At 35.3% G+C, this 18,288-nt stretch overlaps 1 protein-coding gene across 4 annotated transcripts in view; it reads right to left on the bottom strand.

Moving 5' to 3' along the window:
* Stag1 (stromal antigen 1) overlaps positions 1 to 18,288 on the bottom strand; it is a 757,688-nt gene that overhangs the window by 157,390 nt on the left and 582,010 nt on the right. For 3 of the 4 annotated variants that reach the window (XM_052187535.1, XM_052187534.1, XM_052187536.1), the window contains one exon: positions 7,192 to 7,343. The exons of the other annotated variant lie outside the window; for it this stretch is intronic. In XM_052187535.1, coding sequence (XP_052043495.1) covers positions 7,192 to 7,343 — 152 coding nt within the window. The remainder of the gene's footprint in view (positions 1 to 7,191; positions 7,344 to 18,288) is intronic. 4 annotated transcript variants of the gene reach the window in all.

Consider the following 18,288-nt stretch of genomic DNA (forward strand, 5'->3'; position numbering starts at 1 on the left):
TTTCACCTGAAGAATTTCAAATGGCTGAGAAGCACTTTAAGAAATGTTCAACATCATTAGTCATTAGGAAAATGCAAATCAAAACAACCCTGAGATTTCACCTCACACCAGTCAGAATGGCTAAGATTAAAAACTCAGGAGACAGCAGGTGTTGGCGAGGATGTAGAGAAAGAGGAAGACTCCTCTACTGCTGGTGGGGTTGCAAGATGGTACAACCACTCCGGAAAGCAGTCTGGCAGTTCCTCAGAAAACTGGGCATGACACTTCCGGAGGACCCTGTTATACCACTCCTGGGCATATACCCAGATGATTTCCCAGCATGCAATAAGGACACATGCTCCACTATGTTCATAGCAGCCTTATTTATAATAGCCAGAAGCTGGAAAGAACCCAGATGTCCCTCAATGGAGGAATGGATACAGAAAATGTGGTATATTTACACAATGGAATACTACTCAGAAATTAAAAACAATGAATTCATGAAATTCTTAGGCAAATGGTTGGAACTGGAAAATATCATGCTGAGTGAGGTAACCCAATCACAAAAGAACACACATGGAATGCAGTCACTGATAGGTAGATATTATCCCAGAAGCTCTGAATACCCAAGACACAATTCACATATCAAATGATTCCTAAGAAGAAGGAAGGAGAGGGCCCTGGTCCTGGAAAGGCTTGGTGCAGCAATGTAGGGGATTATCAGGACTGAGGAATGGGTAGAGGGAAGAGGGCTTATCGGACTTATAGGGAGGGGGGAACTGGGTAAGAGGAAAACATTTGGAATGTAAACAAAGAATAAAGAAAAATAAAATAAAAATAAGTATATAATAAATTATTCAAATGACTGTACTTACTACAAGTGTGAAAATATACTTATTACAAATTTTATATCACAAAAACTAATTCATTGGTATTATATGTTCCAGGCAGCGCTACTTGATGAAGCACTTTCTAATATACTTCCAAAATAATTTAAATATGTTTTATGTTAAGAAGAATAAGATGTAAAGTCTATATGAGTTGGAATCTTACCCTCAGTATTTGAGAGTGTGCTCTAATCTACAAACAGAGTCATAGTAACTGAAAATCCTCTTAAAATGCATTTATATGTATGTATGCATGCGCACAATCACACATGAACCACATATGTGTAGGAGCCCTAAGTGGTCAGAATGTCTGAATACCCTCAAGCAGGAGTCATGGGTGATTGTAAGTCATCAAGCAAATGCTGGAACTGAATCTTGAATTACATATAATGCATCTCTCTAAGAAAACAGATACAGAGGAAGACCATCATGTATACAATGCACTTACGATGTCTTAAACCCAAATATCACACACTACGAGAAGCCTAGAGTCAATCCTTCCCAAGGTATCTTCAGAAAGCATGACAGCAACAGCATCTTGATACTGAACTGACAGTAACCTATAATATTTCATTTAGATTGTTAAACAGTGAGGTGAGGGCAAGATTAGATCTAAGTAAAATACGATGCTTAGATGTGACTGTTAGTGCACATACTAAGAGGGTTAGACAGAAGGTTTTGACTAAATGGTTTAGTCTATCAACAAATTCAAATTTCCCATAGACCTGTAGGGTGATAGGACTGTGCATGGTGGAAAACTAATTGTGACACTTATGTTTTTATTCAATTTCTCTCTGTTCCCTGGGCAGTACCACGGACAAACCAATGGACAAAAACCTATAAAATCCCGGGGCAAAAAAACCACTCTTTGCTCCCTTAAGGTATTTCTCTGAAATGTGTAATGGTAATTAAAAGGCCTATCTGAAAACTGGTATCAGAAGAGAGGGGTCATTTTTAATTACTTCGTGACATGAATTGGAAAGTTTGTTCATAAAGCCCTACCATATTGCGAAGAGAGAATGATGCAAAATTCTGCTGAGATATTTAAAGATGAAAATGCCAAAATGTAATTAAAAGTGAAGGGGGCACCTGTGCTCTTGGGTTTCATATTAAAATGAGGAGTAAGCAGGAAACTAAACAAAGAGATCATTCATTCATATTACGTTTTGGCAAGGAATCCGTCACTATTTTATACTGAGACTTTGTCTAAGGAGGAATATAAAGATAGCAAACTAATCTGAAGAAGAAAATTAAAGATGACATTCTGGTGTATAATTATTACTTAATTCTTTTAGCTAAGTTTACAATGAGAAACAAGAGCAAAATCAAGACCAGACCAAAATATTTAAAAATCTTGGCTGCATGCTCCTGCTTTCATAATGCTAGCCACAAACCCAATACAGAAGACCTGGCTTTCCTTGGAATAAAATCCAAAATGAAAAATCTAAATAAATATATTGTTTCTTTGTGCTGCAGATGAAATGTCTGAAAAACCCACTGCTAAATCTGTTAAACAATAAATTTCCTTTAAGCAAATAACTTTGTTATAATAGTTTTGAAAAGCAATTATAGTACAGTAGAGTACAGAACAACATAATTCATAGATTTTTCAGTTGCTGGTCACAACTCCATGGAGGCATGCATGAGTTAATTTGGGGTTAGAAAAAGGCAAACTTCAGAAAATGCTTATGAAACTACCAAGATCAAAAGTAAAAATCAAAAATGTAATGAATCCTAGATGTTTCTGGCACTTCTTGCCCATGCTTTACCATAAGATTTTATAGCAATTGTTCTTTTGAATATAAAATATTGCCATTTTTCAATGCATATGTGTGGGGACTGGAAAGAAAAGAGCACCTATATACCCATAGTAAGTGGCACTATTAGGAGATTTGACCTTGATGGAATAGGTGCTGCCTTGCTGGAGTTATCCTGTCACTGAGTGTAGGCTTTGGGTTCAAATAGCTCAAGTCAGGCTGAAGGTCACTCTATTTTTGTTGCCAGCCAATCTAGATGTAGAATTCTCAGCACCCTCTCCAGCACCACACTGCACATCATGCTGCCATGTTTTGTACCAAGATGATGATAGACTAAACCTGTGTATCTGTAAGCCAGAGCCAATTAAATGTTTTCTTTTATAAGTATAGCCAGGGTCATGGTGTCTCCTCACAACAAAAGAAACCCTAAGACAACATGCTACATAATACCAATGAATCCTGCCTCAAACATCTTGGCAGTGTTTTTATTGTACATATAATGACTGATGTTTCTTATACACAATAATGGCATAATTATAAAAAACAAACACTTTTAATAGTTTCCTAGTGTCAATTTTCAATATGTATCAAAATACTCTATCTTTAAATTACACATTAAGATATTTAATTTAATTTAATTTAATTTAATTTAAAAGAAATGGGAGGAGGTAATTCGGGAATGGGTGGAGGGAAGAGGGCTTATGGGACTTATGGGGAGGGGGGAACCGATAAAGGAGAAATCATTTGGAATTTAAACAAAGAATATAGAAAATAATTTTAAAAAAAGAAAAAAAGATATTTAATTTAAAAATTGATTTGACCTTCAGGCTAGGTTCTTAAAAAAAAAAAAAAGTTTAATACATATATATAGTGGGACACACACATCTTTAATCCCAGCACTTGGGAGGCAGAAGAAGGCAGATCTCTTGAGTTTGAGGCCAGTCTGAACTACATATTCGGTTCTAGGAAAACCAGGGCTACATAGAGAAATACTGTCTTGAAAAAATGATCCAAACAAACACTTTTCCCATGAATTTTGGCATGAAGAATTTCCTATAGTTTTGAAATGGTTCTAAACATACAATGGTTTTGTACTAGGTACTTATATATAGCTGCATTCGAGTACTAACAATTACATGATCAACATAATGATGACTCTAAAAAACATGGAAGATACCTTTATGGTCTGCAGTATCAAATCATAATCTAAAATCTTTTTTTTTTTTTTCCCCAAGACATGGTTTCTCTGTAGACCAGGCTGGCCTCGAACTCAGAAATCCGCCTGCCTCTGCCAGGATTCCTTGTTATACTGTATTCCTTAATCATGTCTCAACAGTATTATTCCTCAGACATGGTCTCTAACTGAACATGAAGTCACAGATTTAGCCAAACTGCATAAGCAACATTCGCCAGGGATCATCCTGTCTGTCCCTAGCTCCTTGGTGCTAGGATGGTAGCACAGTGCTGCTAAGCCAACTTTATGTGTGGGTGATGTGAACAACAAGCACCATCCAACTAAGTAAGCCATGCACATAGAAGCCAGAAGTAGTTTGTTAGGTAAAAATAAGTAAGTGTACATTTTTCGTTAGTACACAAATCTGTCAACACAAATCTGAATTCATCGTTAATATAAAGAACTTATATTTTATGGCTGTGAGCCTAGCCTTTAATGGCTGACAATGGAGTACTATTCAGCCATTAGAAACAACGAATTCATGAAATTCTTAGACAAATGGATGGAACTGGAGAACATCATCCTAAGTAAGGTAATCCAGTTTCAAAAGAACACTCATGGTATAGCAGTGTAGGGGAATACCAGGACAGGGAAGTGGGAAGGGGTGGATTGGGGAACAGGGGGAGGGAAAGGGCTTATGGAACTTTCGGGGAGCGGGGATCTAGGAAAGGGAAAAATCACTTGAAATGTAAATAAAGAATATATCAAACAAAAGATAATATTAAAAATATATAAAGAATTTAAATGCAAACAAAACAATTATTTAAAAATGAGTTTCTGTATGGCTTTTTAAGCAACATGAAGTATTTAATTTGTACATCTATTTTATATATCTATAAAACCAAGTACTATAAAAACTTCTAAGGTAGCGTGGGATCATGACTAAAAAGGGTTTAAGATGCTTTGGGCCATAAAATAATTTCATTATGAGTTTTTGCTTTCTATTGTTTGTTAAATCTCATTATGTATATATACACGATTCTATGAAAATGTAACTTTTTTCTTTTTATTAGATATTTTCCTTATTTACATTTCAAATGTTATACCCTTTCCTTTCCCCTCTGAAAACTCCATGTCCAATCCTCCCTCTACCTGCTCACCAACCCACCCACTCACACTTTCCTGATTTGACATTTCCCTACACTGGGGCATCGAACCTTCACAGGACCAAAGTTCTCTCCTCTCATTGATATCTAAAAAGGCCGTCCTCTGCTATATATGTAGCTGGAGCCATGGGTGTACTTTCTGGTTGGTAGTTTAGTCCCTGGGAGTTCTGGGGGTATTGGTTGGTTCATATTGTTTTTCCTACTATGGGGCTGCAAACCCTTCAGCTCCTTGGGTCCTTTGTCTAGCTCCTGAATTAGGGACTCTGTGCTCACTGATCCTGCTCTTCATCAGGCACTGGCAAAGCCTTTCAGGAGACAACTATATCAGTCTCCTGTCAGCAAGTACTTGTTGGCATCCATAATAGTTTCTGGGTTTGTTAACTGTATTTGAGATGCATCCCCAGGTAGGGTAGTCTCTAACTGGCCTTTCCTTCAGTCTCTACTCCACACGTTGTGTCTGTATCTCTTCCCATGTGTATTTTGTTTGATGAAAACGGCATGGTATTGATACAGTGACAGGCAAGTAGATCAATGGAATAGAGTTGAAGACCCAGAAATGAAACCACACACCTATGATCAATTGATCTTTGACAAAGAAGCTAAAACCATCCAGTGGAAAAAGAGAATTTTCATGTAATTATTTGGGTTACAAGCTTTTTGCATTTTGCATTTTCTTTGACTGTTGAGTCCATGGTTTCTATGGTATCTTTGGCACCTGAGATTCTTTCTTCTATCTCTTGTATTCTTGTATTCTGTTCTCAGAAATCTGGGCATGACACTTCCGGAGGACTGGCATATACCCAGAGGATTCCCTGGCATGCAATAAGGACACATGCTCCACTATGCTCATAGCAGCCTATTTGTAGTAGCCAGAAGCTGGAAAGAACCCAGGTGTTCCTCAACGGAGGAATGGATGCAAAAAATGTGTTATATTTAAACAATGGAGTACTATTCAGCCATTAGAAACAATGAATTAATGAAATTCTTAGACAAATGGATGGAGCTGGAGAACATCATACTAAGGAAGGTAACCCAGTCTCAAAAGATCAATCATGGTATGCACTCACTAATAAGTGGATATTAGCCTAGAAACTTGGAATACCCAAGACACAATCTACATATTAAATGAGGTCCAAGAAGAACAGAGGAGTGGCCCCTGGTTCTGGAAAGACTCAGTGCAGCAGTATAAGGGAATACTAGAGCAGGGAAGTGGAAAGAGGCGAATGGGGGAACAGGAGGAGGGAAGAGGGCTTATAGGACTTTTGGGGAGTGGGGAGCCAGAAAAGGGGAAATCAATTGAAATGTAAATAAAGAATATATCAAATAAAAAATACAGTGTTATAAAAAAAAGATTTGATAATACAAACCACAAATTTTCTTTCTAATAAATGAAAAAACAGTTTTCTATAAAAGAAAATTTGGGCTAAAGAAATGGCTCAGTGTTTAAGAGCAATGGGTATTCTTACAGAGATCCTGGGTTCAAGTCCCTGCACCTGCATGATAGTACACATTAATTTGCTAGTCAAGAATTTGGGAATTCAATGCCTTGTAGTCTCTTTGAACACTGCACATATGTGGTGTATAAATATTCTGTTCAGACAACACCTTTAACCATAAAATGAAAATAAATGAATGTAAAAATTAAAATATCCAAGTAAAAGAAAAACATTTTTATCACATTTACAAAAATCAGATTGTCACAAAGAGCTAAAAGCTCTCAAAGAGCAGTTGATTGCTTATTACATGTAACCTCCTGGACTGGATTCTCTTGTAACTGAGAAAAGAGGAGCGTGACATCAATCATAGAGGTTTGTTTTATACATCAAAGAAAAAATATACTGAGGCTCTCTTCTTATAGAAATTTAATTTTATTGTCTCCCAAATGAGATTTTATTTAGTGTACTTTTGAGCCTGTAACATCAAATGTCTGACTTGCCTAACACTATGATATTCTTTTTCTAAAGTACATTTGCACATGGCTCCCTTACTCATTGGTGATTATTACAATTTTATTTAAAACATCAAAACAAAAATGATTTGAAGCTAAATCTTATGAATATACAGCCTGAACTTATTTTCTATTGTCCCATCCACACACCTCAGGTCTCATATACCACAGGGTAACCATAGCCAACTTTAAAAGCGTCCATTTTACAAAAAAAACAGTAAAGTATTATGTTTATTAAGCACTTAAAAACTATTAAGGATCAAATTACCACAAAACTTACTTCTTTACGTTTCTGAAGTAGTAACTCCAGCCTCTCATTGGCTCTCTTCCCAATCATTTTATTTCTCTCAGCTTCATATTGCCTTTGTGTATTATCCTGATGAATACTGAGGTTTAAGGCAACATTCACCAGAGCAGTCATTAGCTTCATTGCTATAAAATAAAGGACAATTACAATATTCACTAATGAAACAATTTTTTTTAGGTAGAAGATCAAAAGATAAAGTAAGAGAAGAAGAAAAAACCTGTTCAATAATCCAGGCAAAATTTAAAATGATAAAAATGATATCTAACAGAAATAGACTAATCTCAGTTACAAAATAACTTTCTCCACTTAAAATTCTTATGCAAGGAGCTTAAACAGATCTGTCAGGGGAAAATGTGAAATTCTTTGATGTCATTCTCGGTTTTAGTTTTAGTTTGGTGCTGTCCTCCACAGACAGCTCAGTGCTATTGTGGACACTGAGCACCAAGGACACTGCCCACATGCCTAGAGCCCCAGGTCGGATTGCTGCCATCTATACGAGAGCTCCCAGCTGCCTACAACTCCAGTCTCCTTCTGACCTCTGTGAATATAAGGCACGCAGACATATATACTAGCAAACTGTGATATATAAAATAATGAAATAAAAATGTAAGAACTTGTATCTAATCTACCAGCACAAAAGGCAGAATTAACACCAATGCCTTGCCTATATCACAAATTAATTAGGTTTAATCTGTTTCTACCACTATATCTGTGTTACAAATGCTTCTTTTATACCTTTAATTAGGTGAGTTAAAGTCCCTAAAATATTTACAACTACCACATGGGCTTAACACAAAAAAAGGCTTCTGCCTCAACTGCTCACCTAAGAGTAGTACAACTTCAAAATTTAGAAAAAGTACTTTCAAGCATAACAGAGAACCAAAAACAAAAATGACTTTAAAGAATTTTGCAATTTCCCTTGAAATACATCTCTATACATATACACAATTATGTATTTACCTACTCAAGCATATACTCATTTGGAAAAACTTGAAAAGTCTTTCTACATTTAAGACAGCTACAGGTGCTGGCTTTCTACATTTAAGCCAGCTACAAGGGCTACAGTGATTGTTGTAGCCCTTAAAAATATTCTGAAAACAAATTTAATAATCATTTATTTATAAACTCACTTAATAAAAGTTTAGATAAAATATTTTGACTAGTCCTATATTTCAAACTAAAAGCTAGGAGTTTTACAGTTATATGCAAATCAGTGCATATTTGACTATACTGTGACAGGAAATAAAGTACTTTCAAAGTAATCTATATGAGAGAGTATCTAAGGGTAAGAGGTATTAGGTTATTCACGCTCACCAAATGTAGGATGGCACCAGTTTATCTGCTTGTTTGAGATCACAAACATCTATCCATCTAAAGCAAAATGACTTGAACTCTGATCCAAAATCTGTTATTACATAATGACCTTCTTAGACCAGATAAACAATAAATTATTCAAATATTAAAGCAAACAATAACTACAAAATGACTGATACATTCTTTCCAAGCATTATCAGGCATAGGATAGCAGTGTATGTTCTTTATGGTAAAGTCTCTACCCATACAATCAATTAAATCTAAGCCAGGACTGTCCACTGTCTTCCAATTTTATATGATACAACATGGGTCTAAATATTTATTGAGCTCACGGAACTGACTGATCTTAAACATAATTACTTTAGTTTTGCTACTGTTACTAGTAGAATTCAGCCTTTAAAATATAACATATGCTTTCAAATACCCCCTTAATGTCAAAGAGAAGATTCATTCACCTTCTAAATTTAAGTGTTGTAAAGGAATAATAAACATTCCTCCAGAGTATTATTCAGAAACAAAAAGATGTATTGTTAAGTTTATTTTAAGAAAAAAGTTGATCAGTTCTTGTCCTTTTGCCTAAGAATAGGCATATTATTAAAAAGTTAATTTGAAATTAACACCATTTTCACATTCATATCATTTCATGTCATTATGAAATGATACTAATACATCATGTTTTCTTGAAATTCATTTTCCAGCAATTATGAAACTTACTAGAAAGCAACAGATTGATAACTTAAAAACTGTTTTTATTAAATTAATCAGTTCAAGAAATGCTTAAGTGGTGTTTCCTTGTTTATCTATGGACAAAAGACACAGTGAGCAATGTTGTGTATACTAGATACAAACAAATAAAAGGTTAAAACTGCACCAAAGAATTTTACATTCTTGTAAAGAAAAGATAGGCAGAATAAACATATTACAGATGAGACACTGCATGTCAACACAAGGAGTGGCAACACTGGAGATGTTCAAATCTTCAGCAACTAGTGCCTAGAAGTCATTAGAAGGTTGTCAATTGTGAGGTCTATTTTCTTTTGCTCCATTGCCTTGTGGTCTAAGATTTTAGGTACTGCTTCATATTTCTCTCATAATGTGCTACCAGCGGTGCAACCCTACAGAACTAATTTATCATGAACTGGAACCTATAAAATGGAAATTCCAAATAAGCCTTAACCTTACAATCTGATTGTCTGCAGTATTTTGCTACTGAATTGGAAAGGTGAGCAACACATTCAATTAATGCCAAGACTCTGCTAATACGGTATTCCCAATTACATGGGAATGCTAAGAAAATAGTTTATAAAATTATCATAGGGCAGAATAGACAGCTTTAGAATATCATAAATAGCATTTAACAGGCAATTTTGGCACAGGAAGATGCTGTTAGAAAGGTGACCATGAAAGAGTATGTTGATAAAGTTTACAACAGAGATGCAGAATCTATTGGGGATGAATTATAGGTGATTATGATTTGACTATGGAAGAACTTTGCTGCATTTTGCCATGACCTAAGACTGTATGACAGGTGAAACTTAAAATGTAATGGAGTAGAGTATGTGTTTGAGAAAATTTCAAGGCATCACAGCATTCAAGTAGAAAGGCAAAAACTTGTTGGATGATTTAGGAAAGTATATAGTGAAAATTAAGATTCCAAAAATAAGTAGAAAAGAAAATATTGGGAAAACTTGCAACGTGGCCAAAAAGGGATAGCAAAAAAAGGTCTTGCCAAAGATGATGATGGTACCAGTGTCAACAAGAAATCCAGTGCCAAGACCAGGCCAATAAGTGCCTCAGAGGGTCCCAGCATTCAGCCACAGCATTAGGGCTTAGAGAGAATAATGAAAAGTTGTGACAAAAACACTTCAGGGAAGAATCCTATCAATAAGAAATTGCTCTGAGGATTCCAGCCTCTAGGACAAGTCTAAAGAACTATTTCTGCGGAAGTCAATTTACTTGGTTTGGTTCACCTGGAAACTGATGCCTATGGTTCAGGGAGGCTCAGGAAATGGCAACACTGTTTATGTAAAGCTGGTTTTGTAGGCATGCGAAACACCACAATTATGGGATCATAAAGATTCCATGTAAATATCAAAGAAAGCCTGGCAAGTTAAGCAACAATTCTGCAAGGGCCAACTTTGCAAGCATGAAGATGTTTGTACACAAGAAAAAGAAACTTCACTGGAGAAACAAAAAGCTAAAACAAACATGTCAAACTTGCCAAGTGAAGCTTTAGGAAATGTACAAAACTAGCTCGACATGGACCTTTAGAATACCTTACATGGTTTCAGTTTTTCTTTGGTCTTATCTTTCCTTTCTTTTCTGTATTGCTCTCGTGGTTAAATGGGAATGTTCACTCTCTAAGCATTATATATAGGAAGCATATAAATTTTTTTTTTTACTTTGTTATTCAAAGTATTTCCTCCAAGTCTGACCTATCTGTTGGACATCACAGACAAAGAATGTAGTGGTGACCTCAAGAATATGAATGATGAACAGGCATTAACAGCAACATGACTAAGTGGCTACAGGCCTTCAGGCACACAGCTGATATCAACAGCCATCTAGGAAAGGCTAAAAGCATACAAGTGACTATCTGAAGATGATACATCATGTTTCATGGTATGCAATGGATAATTCTTAATTGCATGGCTTTGAGAAATCCTATTTCAGAATTAATTTTTCAGCTAATAGGAGTTTCCTATCATTATTAAATTAATATGATAATCTTTGGTCATTAGCCCATCCTATTGGGTAGAATATCTGCAGATCAACAAAGATCAACTCTTTTGTAGCAATGCTATGTAGACAAATAGATGATTGCTTAATTCCTAATGGTAATACTATATAAGTCCTAATTTATATTAGTAATTATTGAGCAATTTATAGAGAGGGCTGCAGTGAAGGCCCTGCAAGTCTTCATGCATGACAGCTATTTGCACTAGGATGGAAGGCAAACATAACATAGATCTATGAGTAAGGAAACCTTCATTTTAAACTTCGTAAAACCATTATTTGATAGCTAAAGACCATAAACTGGGAATGAACAATTTGTTGTAGTTGCAAGAATGGAGACTAAAGTACTAACTGGGATTATCTAGACAAAACTTCAATATTAATGGCGGACTAGAGAGATGATTTGCCTCTTGACATACTGTGTTAACTTAGACTAAGAATTACAGTTTGTAACTTTTAATGAACCTTTGAGCTAGTGGTAGATAATTTCTTTAGATAACCAGTCTTAATGGGAATACACATAAACATCTCTATTATAAATCCTTATTTAACTTATGATTTGAATTTACATTTGAACTTGTGATGTTTTGAAAAAAGATGCATGTGATTATATAACCTGTATAAGTGCGTGTAATAAGAACAAGAACAAATAGTGAGCCAGGCTTTTCTTAAGATGAATAGAAAGTTAGTGACCCCACCTTTCTTTCTCTTAGCTATAAAGGTTAGAGTAGCTTTTCAAAATGTGTTTCTTTCTATGACTTTCTCTAGATTGCAAGGAGTCATGGAACTCCCAGCCTTGGGACTCAAGGCCATGAAGAACTTATGGAAAAAGATCAAAGAAACTCTTTACATAATATACTCCCTCCCCAACCCAGTCTAAAGAGTGAGCGTTAATTGCCAGATGCCTGAAGCTTCTGGATTCTTCTGGCCTCAGAATAACTTAGATTCAAACCAGTAAACATTATTATATTAAACAACTATTACTCCCACAAAACCAGGTCATCCCCCCACACTTCAACCCCCTAGGCTGCCTTCCAGAGAGAGGAAGTGCTCAGCGTAGGTTCCCTGAAAGTAATGTCTGATACACAAAATATTATTTGAAATGGGAATACTTGGATTTTTAGGACAAAGACATTGGTAATACTTTAAATATATAAAGATTATATAGAAATAAAATCTTATGGTAGGATGAGAATTACAAATGGGAAAGACTTAAGTAATTCTTGTTAGGTTGTAAAATCCCAATTAAAACTCCAGGAAGGAGAATTATTTTCATCTTCCGTGGGCCCACAAAATAAATGCAACCCTAAATTGCAAACATATTACTACATAAACATAGTGGGATGGAGAACAGAGTCCATTCAAAACAAACCAATTATTAGAAAAAGCACCGCAACTAAACCTAGAATAAGAAAAGGTATTTTACTCTGTATAATCCAGAGATGGTCAACAATAAGATTTTAGTTCACTGAAAGGTAGAGAGAGTCGATCTATGTTACAATGATGTTCAATTGAGAGATCTACTTAAAATACAAACCAGCATTAAGGTAAAGAATGAATAAAAACGATTCTGAAAAGGAATCTTAATTAAAATGAGTATACTAGGATGGCATGCTTAAGTAAAAATAATTAGATGTATATAATGTGTAACTGCTAAAAATCTGTTCTAACTTAATAAAAAGCTTTCCAAAGGAATGTTTATCTCCAACAGAGAAAAATTCATTTAATTGTGGGACTTCTAGCACTGAAGAACAGTGAAGTATTGAAAATTTTATGTAAATGTAATAGTATACAGTGAAATGTAAGATAAAAGACATAAAGACTGACAAGAAAGACACTGTTTTGGATATTTGGAAAACAGACTAAAATTCCTACTGATAAGACCATGCAAGTACTTAATGGTGCTATTGAAATCATTATATCTAAGCCCTAACAATAACTAATCTTATTGTATCTCTTCTCAATTACGTTATAAGCAAGGTCAGGGATCTTTTTATTTCAAAGCTGATAATCTTATCTAGCCATAACTATCCATGATCATAGATAGTGACCATTTTGGTTTAAAAACCCAGGTATGTGAATGTTTTGTTTGAATCCCATGTGTGTGATACGGGGCTGCTCAGTTTGTCTACAGTTTCTGACTATGATTATCTTGTGTTCTAGAAGGGGCATGATCTTTGCTAGCTGCTGATAGTTTAATTCTTGGGACTTTGGAGAGGGTATGGATGCCAAATCCCAGTGATTGGTCAGAGGCACTTAGAAGAAGGCAAGGTGCTGCAGTCCCCACTACTCTTCCTAGGTTGTTTGCTAGTCCTGGATTTCTGCTTTGCTGGATATCTGGATATTCTGACAATGAAGACGGGATATACCCCTAGGAACTTGAAGACCCTAATAGCCTACAGAGGTCTATGTTCCCTTTCCATTTTAATTTTATGTCTCTCCTATCTAGTATTGGGGTACTGGAAGGGATCAGGGCAGAAAAATAGTTGGAAGGGAGGTAGAGGGCATAAGAAGGCAATAAAATAATAAAACAAATAAGCCAACACACATACTCACTGAACCAGAGGATTAAATGTTCCTGCCCATCTTAACTAGTTCCCAAGATTTGTCTTCCAAAGTAAATAAAAATTGTCATCTTTGACTCCATGCCTCTCATATATATCATTGAAATTAATAATTACTGTCCACCCAGAATTATCAGAAAATCTTTTGTTGAAGGGAAGGTGACCATATATCTAAAATTTTATGAAAACAAGCTATGAAAGAAGAGAGTATTTAATGTAGAAAAATGATAATTACAGATGTATTACTAAGTAATTGCTGAATATTTTATCCTTTAGAACTTGGAATAAAAGAGGTTCAGTACATTCTATTTTCAATACCTAATCTCTTTCCATTATTCAAAGGTAACTAATACATGGCAGTTATGGCCAGGGAAGCAGATAGGCTAAGTACAGATCTTTACCTGGTTCCTCTCATTCAAATTCAATCTCCCAGTCTTAGTCCCAACTTTGTAGCCTAGCAACTGATGCAGCGTCCCTTGTGCACCCCTGCCTTGTCTCCAATGGATCACACAGATTTCCCCTACAAAAATCCTTGATACCACTCATTGCTTTCTTCTAGCACTCATACCTCCAGGAGGCATTTCCTGGGAATCCACAGGCCACTCCAGCCACTCCAGAGAAGTAAGTAGGTTAACTGTAACTCTTCACCTCTCCTTCCCCTCCTCTACACGCAATGCAGTCTTATCCTTACCTCTATAACAGACTACCTGTTGTGGCTTCTTCTCACTCTGTCCCCATTCCCAGGACACTAAGGAGATTCTGGTGCAAAACCCCACTAGACTCCCTCATATAGATCCCCATAGCCTTATCCCAGTCCATCCCATTCCCATTCATGTGTCAGCTCCTAAAACCCAGAAAGTCATTTTACCATCACACTCGCCTATGAACCAGAGAGGAAAACAGGAACAGAGAAAATACCCACTTAATAAAGACAGGATTAGATATCAGCACATAGAATTAAAACCTTTCCAAACCCAGATTCCAGAGAAAAACTCTCAAGAGGATTTTAGTACTGCAACATAACTGAAGCGCGAGACAAAGATCTTAGCATGTCCTTTATGAATGACAGTGGTCCTTATAGAGGAAATTAATAAATCCCTTAAAGAAAACTATGAAAACAGTGAAACTCTATGAAATCTAAGAAATCTATGAAAACAGTGGAAGGAAATGGATAAACCAGTTCAAATGAAAGTGGAAACAGAATCAACAAAGAAATGAAAACTGTAGGAACTTGAATAGGAACCTCAAAGACAAGCTTCACCAATTCACAGAATACAAGAAATAGAAGACAGAATCTCAGACACTGAAGACATGATACAAAAAAAGAATATCTTGGTCAAATAAATTGTTAAATCTAAAAATTGTGGGACAACGCAACCAAAAGATCAATGTTACATTATGACAAGACCAAAAGTAAGAATCATAAAAATAAAAGGAGAAGAAACCCAGGTCAAAAGGCAAATTTTTTTAAACAAAATTATGTGAAAAGAAATTCTCCAACATAAAAAGATGCTCATCAAGGTACAAGAAACATATGGGACACCAAAAAGATTGGACCAGAAAAGTCCCCATGATGCAGAATGATAGAACACTAAACACACAGAAGAAAGAATTTTAAAAGATACAAAGGAAAAAGGCAAACATATAAAGACAGACTTATTGAAAAACTCATTTTTCAATGGAGACACTAAAACTCATTTTTCAATGGAGACAGAAGGGTCCTGGGAGATGTTATAAAGAATCTATGAGACTACAATTGTCAAAACTGAATACTATAACCAGTAAAACATTCAATCACATTGCACAAAAAAAAAGACATCTATGACAAAAAAAAAAAAAAAAAAAAAAAAAAACCAACACATGGCACTAAAATGAAATTTCCAACCTACAAATGTTAACCACATATCACAACAAAATAAGAGGAATCAAGAAACACCACTCGTTGATAACTCCAAACATAAAATAGTCTCAATCCCTCAATCAATCAATAAAAAGACAGAGACAAATAGAATATAAAACAGGATCCATCCTTCTTCTGCATCCAAGAATCACACCTCAACATCAAGGATAGTCACCTCAGAGAAAAAGGATGGAAAAAAGGATTCTATGTACATGGACCTAAACAAACAAACAAACAAACAAACAAACAAAAACAAAAAAGAATCTTATGAAGCCATTTTAGTATCTAACAAGATAGATTTCAAACCAAAACTAAACAGAAGAGAAATGGAAGAACATTACATACACATCAAAAGAAAAATTCACCATATATACACTGGAATTCTTAAAACCTATACACCAAACACAAGGGCACCCCAGCTCAAGAAAATATGATAGCTTAAATCACATACTGATACTCAAACAATGATGGTAGTAAACTTCAATAACCAAATCTCAACCAAAAGAAGTTCATACAGAAAAGAATTAAACAGAGAAATGTCGGAGCTGACTGACATTACCAACTAAATAGACCCTGACAGATATTTACAGAACATTTCACCTAAACACAAAAAAATGTACTTCTTCACAGCAGCTTATGAAACTATATCCAAACTTGACCACATACAAGGACATTAAATAAGTCTGAACACATACAGGAAAATTAAATTAACAACTTATATCCTATCTGTCCATCCTTGTTTAAAACTGGGAATCAACAACAGAAACAACAGAAAGGTTAATAAAATTATAAAAACTAAATAATTCACAATGGAATGAAAAATGAATCAAGAAAAAAAAGACTCATTATAATTGAATGAAAATGAATATAAACCAAAACTAATAGGACACAATGAAGGTGGCCCTAAGAGGCAAATTCATAGCACTAAATGCAAACATAAGAAGAAATTAGAGATACTAGTTATTTAACAGCATTCCTGAAAGCTCTAGAAAAAAAGGGGAGAGGTGAAGAGAAAGAAAGAAAAGAAGAAAAAACCCACACCCAAAAGGGAAAGATGGCAAGAAATAATCAAATTCAGGACAAAAATAAACATGATAGAAAGTGGACAAACAAACAAAACAATGAATTAGTGAAACAATGAATAAGTTGGTTCCTTGAGAAAATCACCAATACTGATAACCTTTTATCCAAATTAACTAAAAGGTGGAGAAAGAATACTCAAATTACAAAATTAGAGATGAAAAGGAGACATACCAATTGAGACTGAGGAAATCCAGAGAATCATAAGGATGTACTTTAAAAACCTGTATTCCACCAAACTGGGAAATCTAAAATAAATGGATAATTTTCTCAATAGACACCACTTACAAAAGTTAAATCAAGATCAAACAAACAATTGAAATAGACCTTTAACACTTAGTGATATATAAGCAGTCATTAAAAGTCTCCCAACAAGTCAGGCAGTGGCAGCACATGCCTTTAATCCCAGCATTTGGGAGGTAGAGGGGCAGAGGGGCAGAGGCAGAGGCAGAGGCAGAGGCAGAAGCAGAGGCAGAGGCAGAGGCAGAGGCAGAGGCAGAGGCAGAGGCAGAGGCAGAGGCAGATGGATTTCTGAGTTCGAGGCCAGCGTGGTCTACAGACTGAGTTCCAAGACAACTAGGGCTACACAGAGAAACCCTGTCTCGAAAAACAAAACAAAACAAAAAAACAAAACAAAACAAAAGTCTCCCAACAAAAAAGCCCAAGACCTTGTGGTTTTAGCACAGAATTCTGCCAGATTTTCTCAGAAGAGATTATTGCCAATCTCCTCAAATTATTCTATTAAACAGAAACAGAAGGAACATTTTTCAAATTGTTTTCTGAGTGTCTTGATACCCAAAGTACATAAGGACCGAACAAAGAAAGAGAATTTCAGACCAGTTTCTCTTATGAATATAAGCAGAAATTTTCTCGAAATATTATTTAAAAACAATCCAATAATACATCAAAAAGGTCATCCACCATAATCAACTAGGCTTCATCCCAGAGATGCTGGAATGGTTCAATATATGTTAATTAATCAGCCATATACATAAACTGAAAACAAAATAGCCACATGATCATCTCATTAGATGCAGAAAGATCATTAAAAAAACCTAACACAGTTTGATGATAAAAACTCTGGAAGGATTATGGATACAAAAGACATAAGTCAACATAATAAAGACAGTGTAAGGCAAGCCCAAGACAAACACCAATTTAAATGGAGAGAAATTCAAAGAAATGCCAATAAAATTAAGGACGAGTCAAGGTTGTTCATTCTCTCCACAGTTATTTAATACAATACCTGAATTCTTAGAGCAATAAAACTGAAGGATTTCAAAGACGAACAAATTAGAAACGAAGTCTATCTTTATCTGCAGGTAGTATGATAGTATCCAAAAGTGATCCTAAAAATCCCATCAAGGAATTCTTAGAGTTAATACTTTTAGCATGCAAAATAGCTAAATACAATTTTAACTCACAAAGCCCAGGATCCCACTTATACATAAATGACAAATGGACTGAGAAAGAAAT

This window comes from Apodemus sylvaticus, chromosome 7 (genome assembly GCF_947179515.1).
Source record: "Apodemus sylvaticus chromosome 7, mApoSyl1.1, whole genome shotgun sequence".
NCBI classification, from domain to species: domain Eukaryota; kingdom Metazoa; phylum Chordata; class Mammalia; order Rodentia; family Muridae; genus Apodemus; species Apodemus sylvaticus.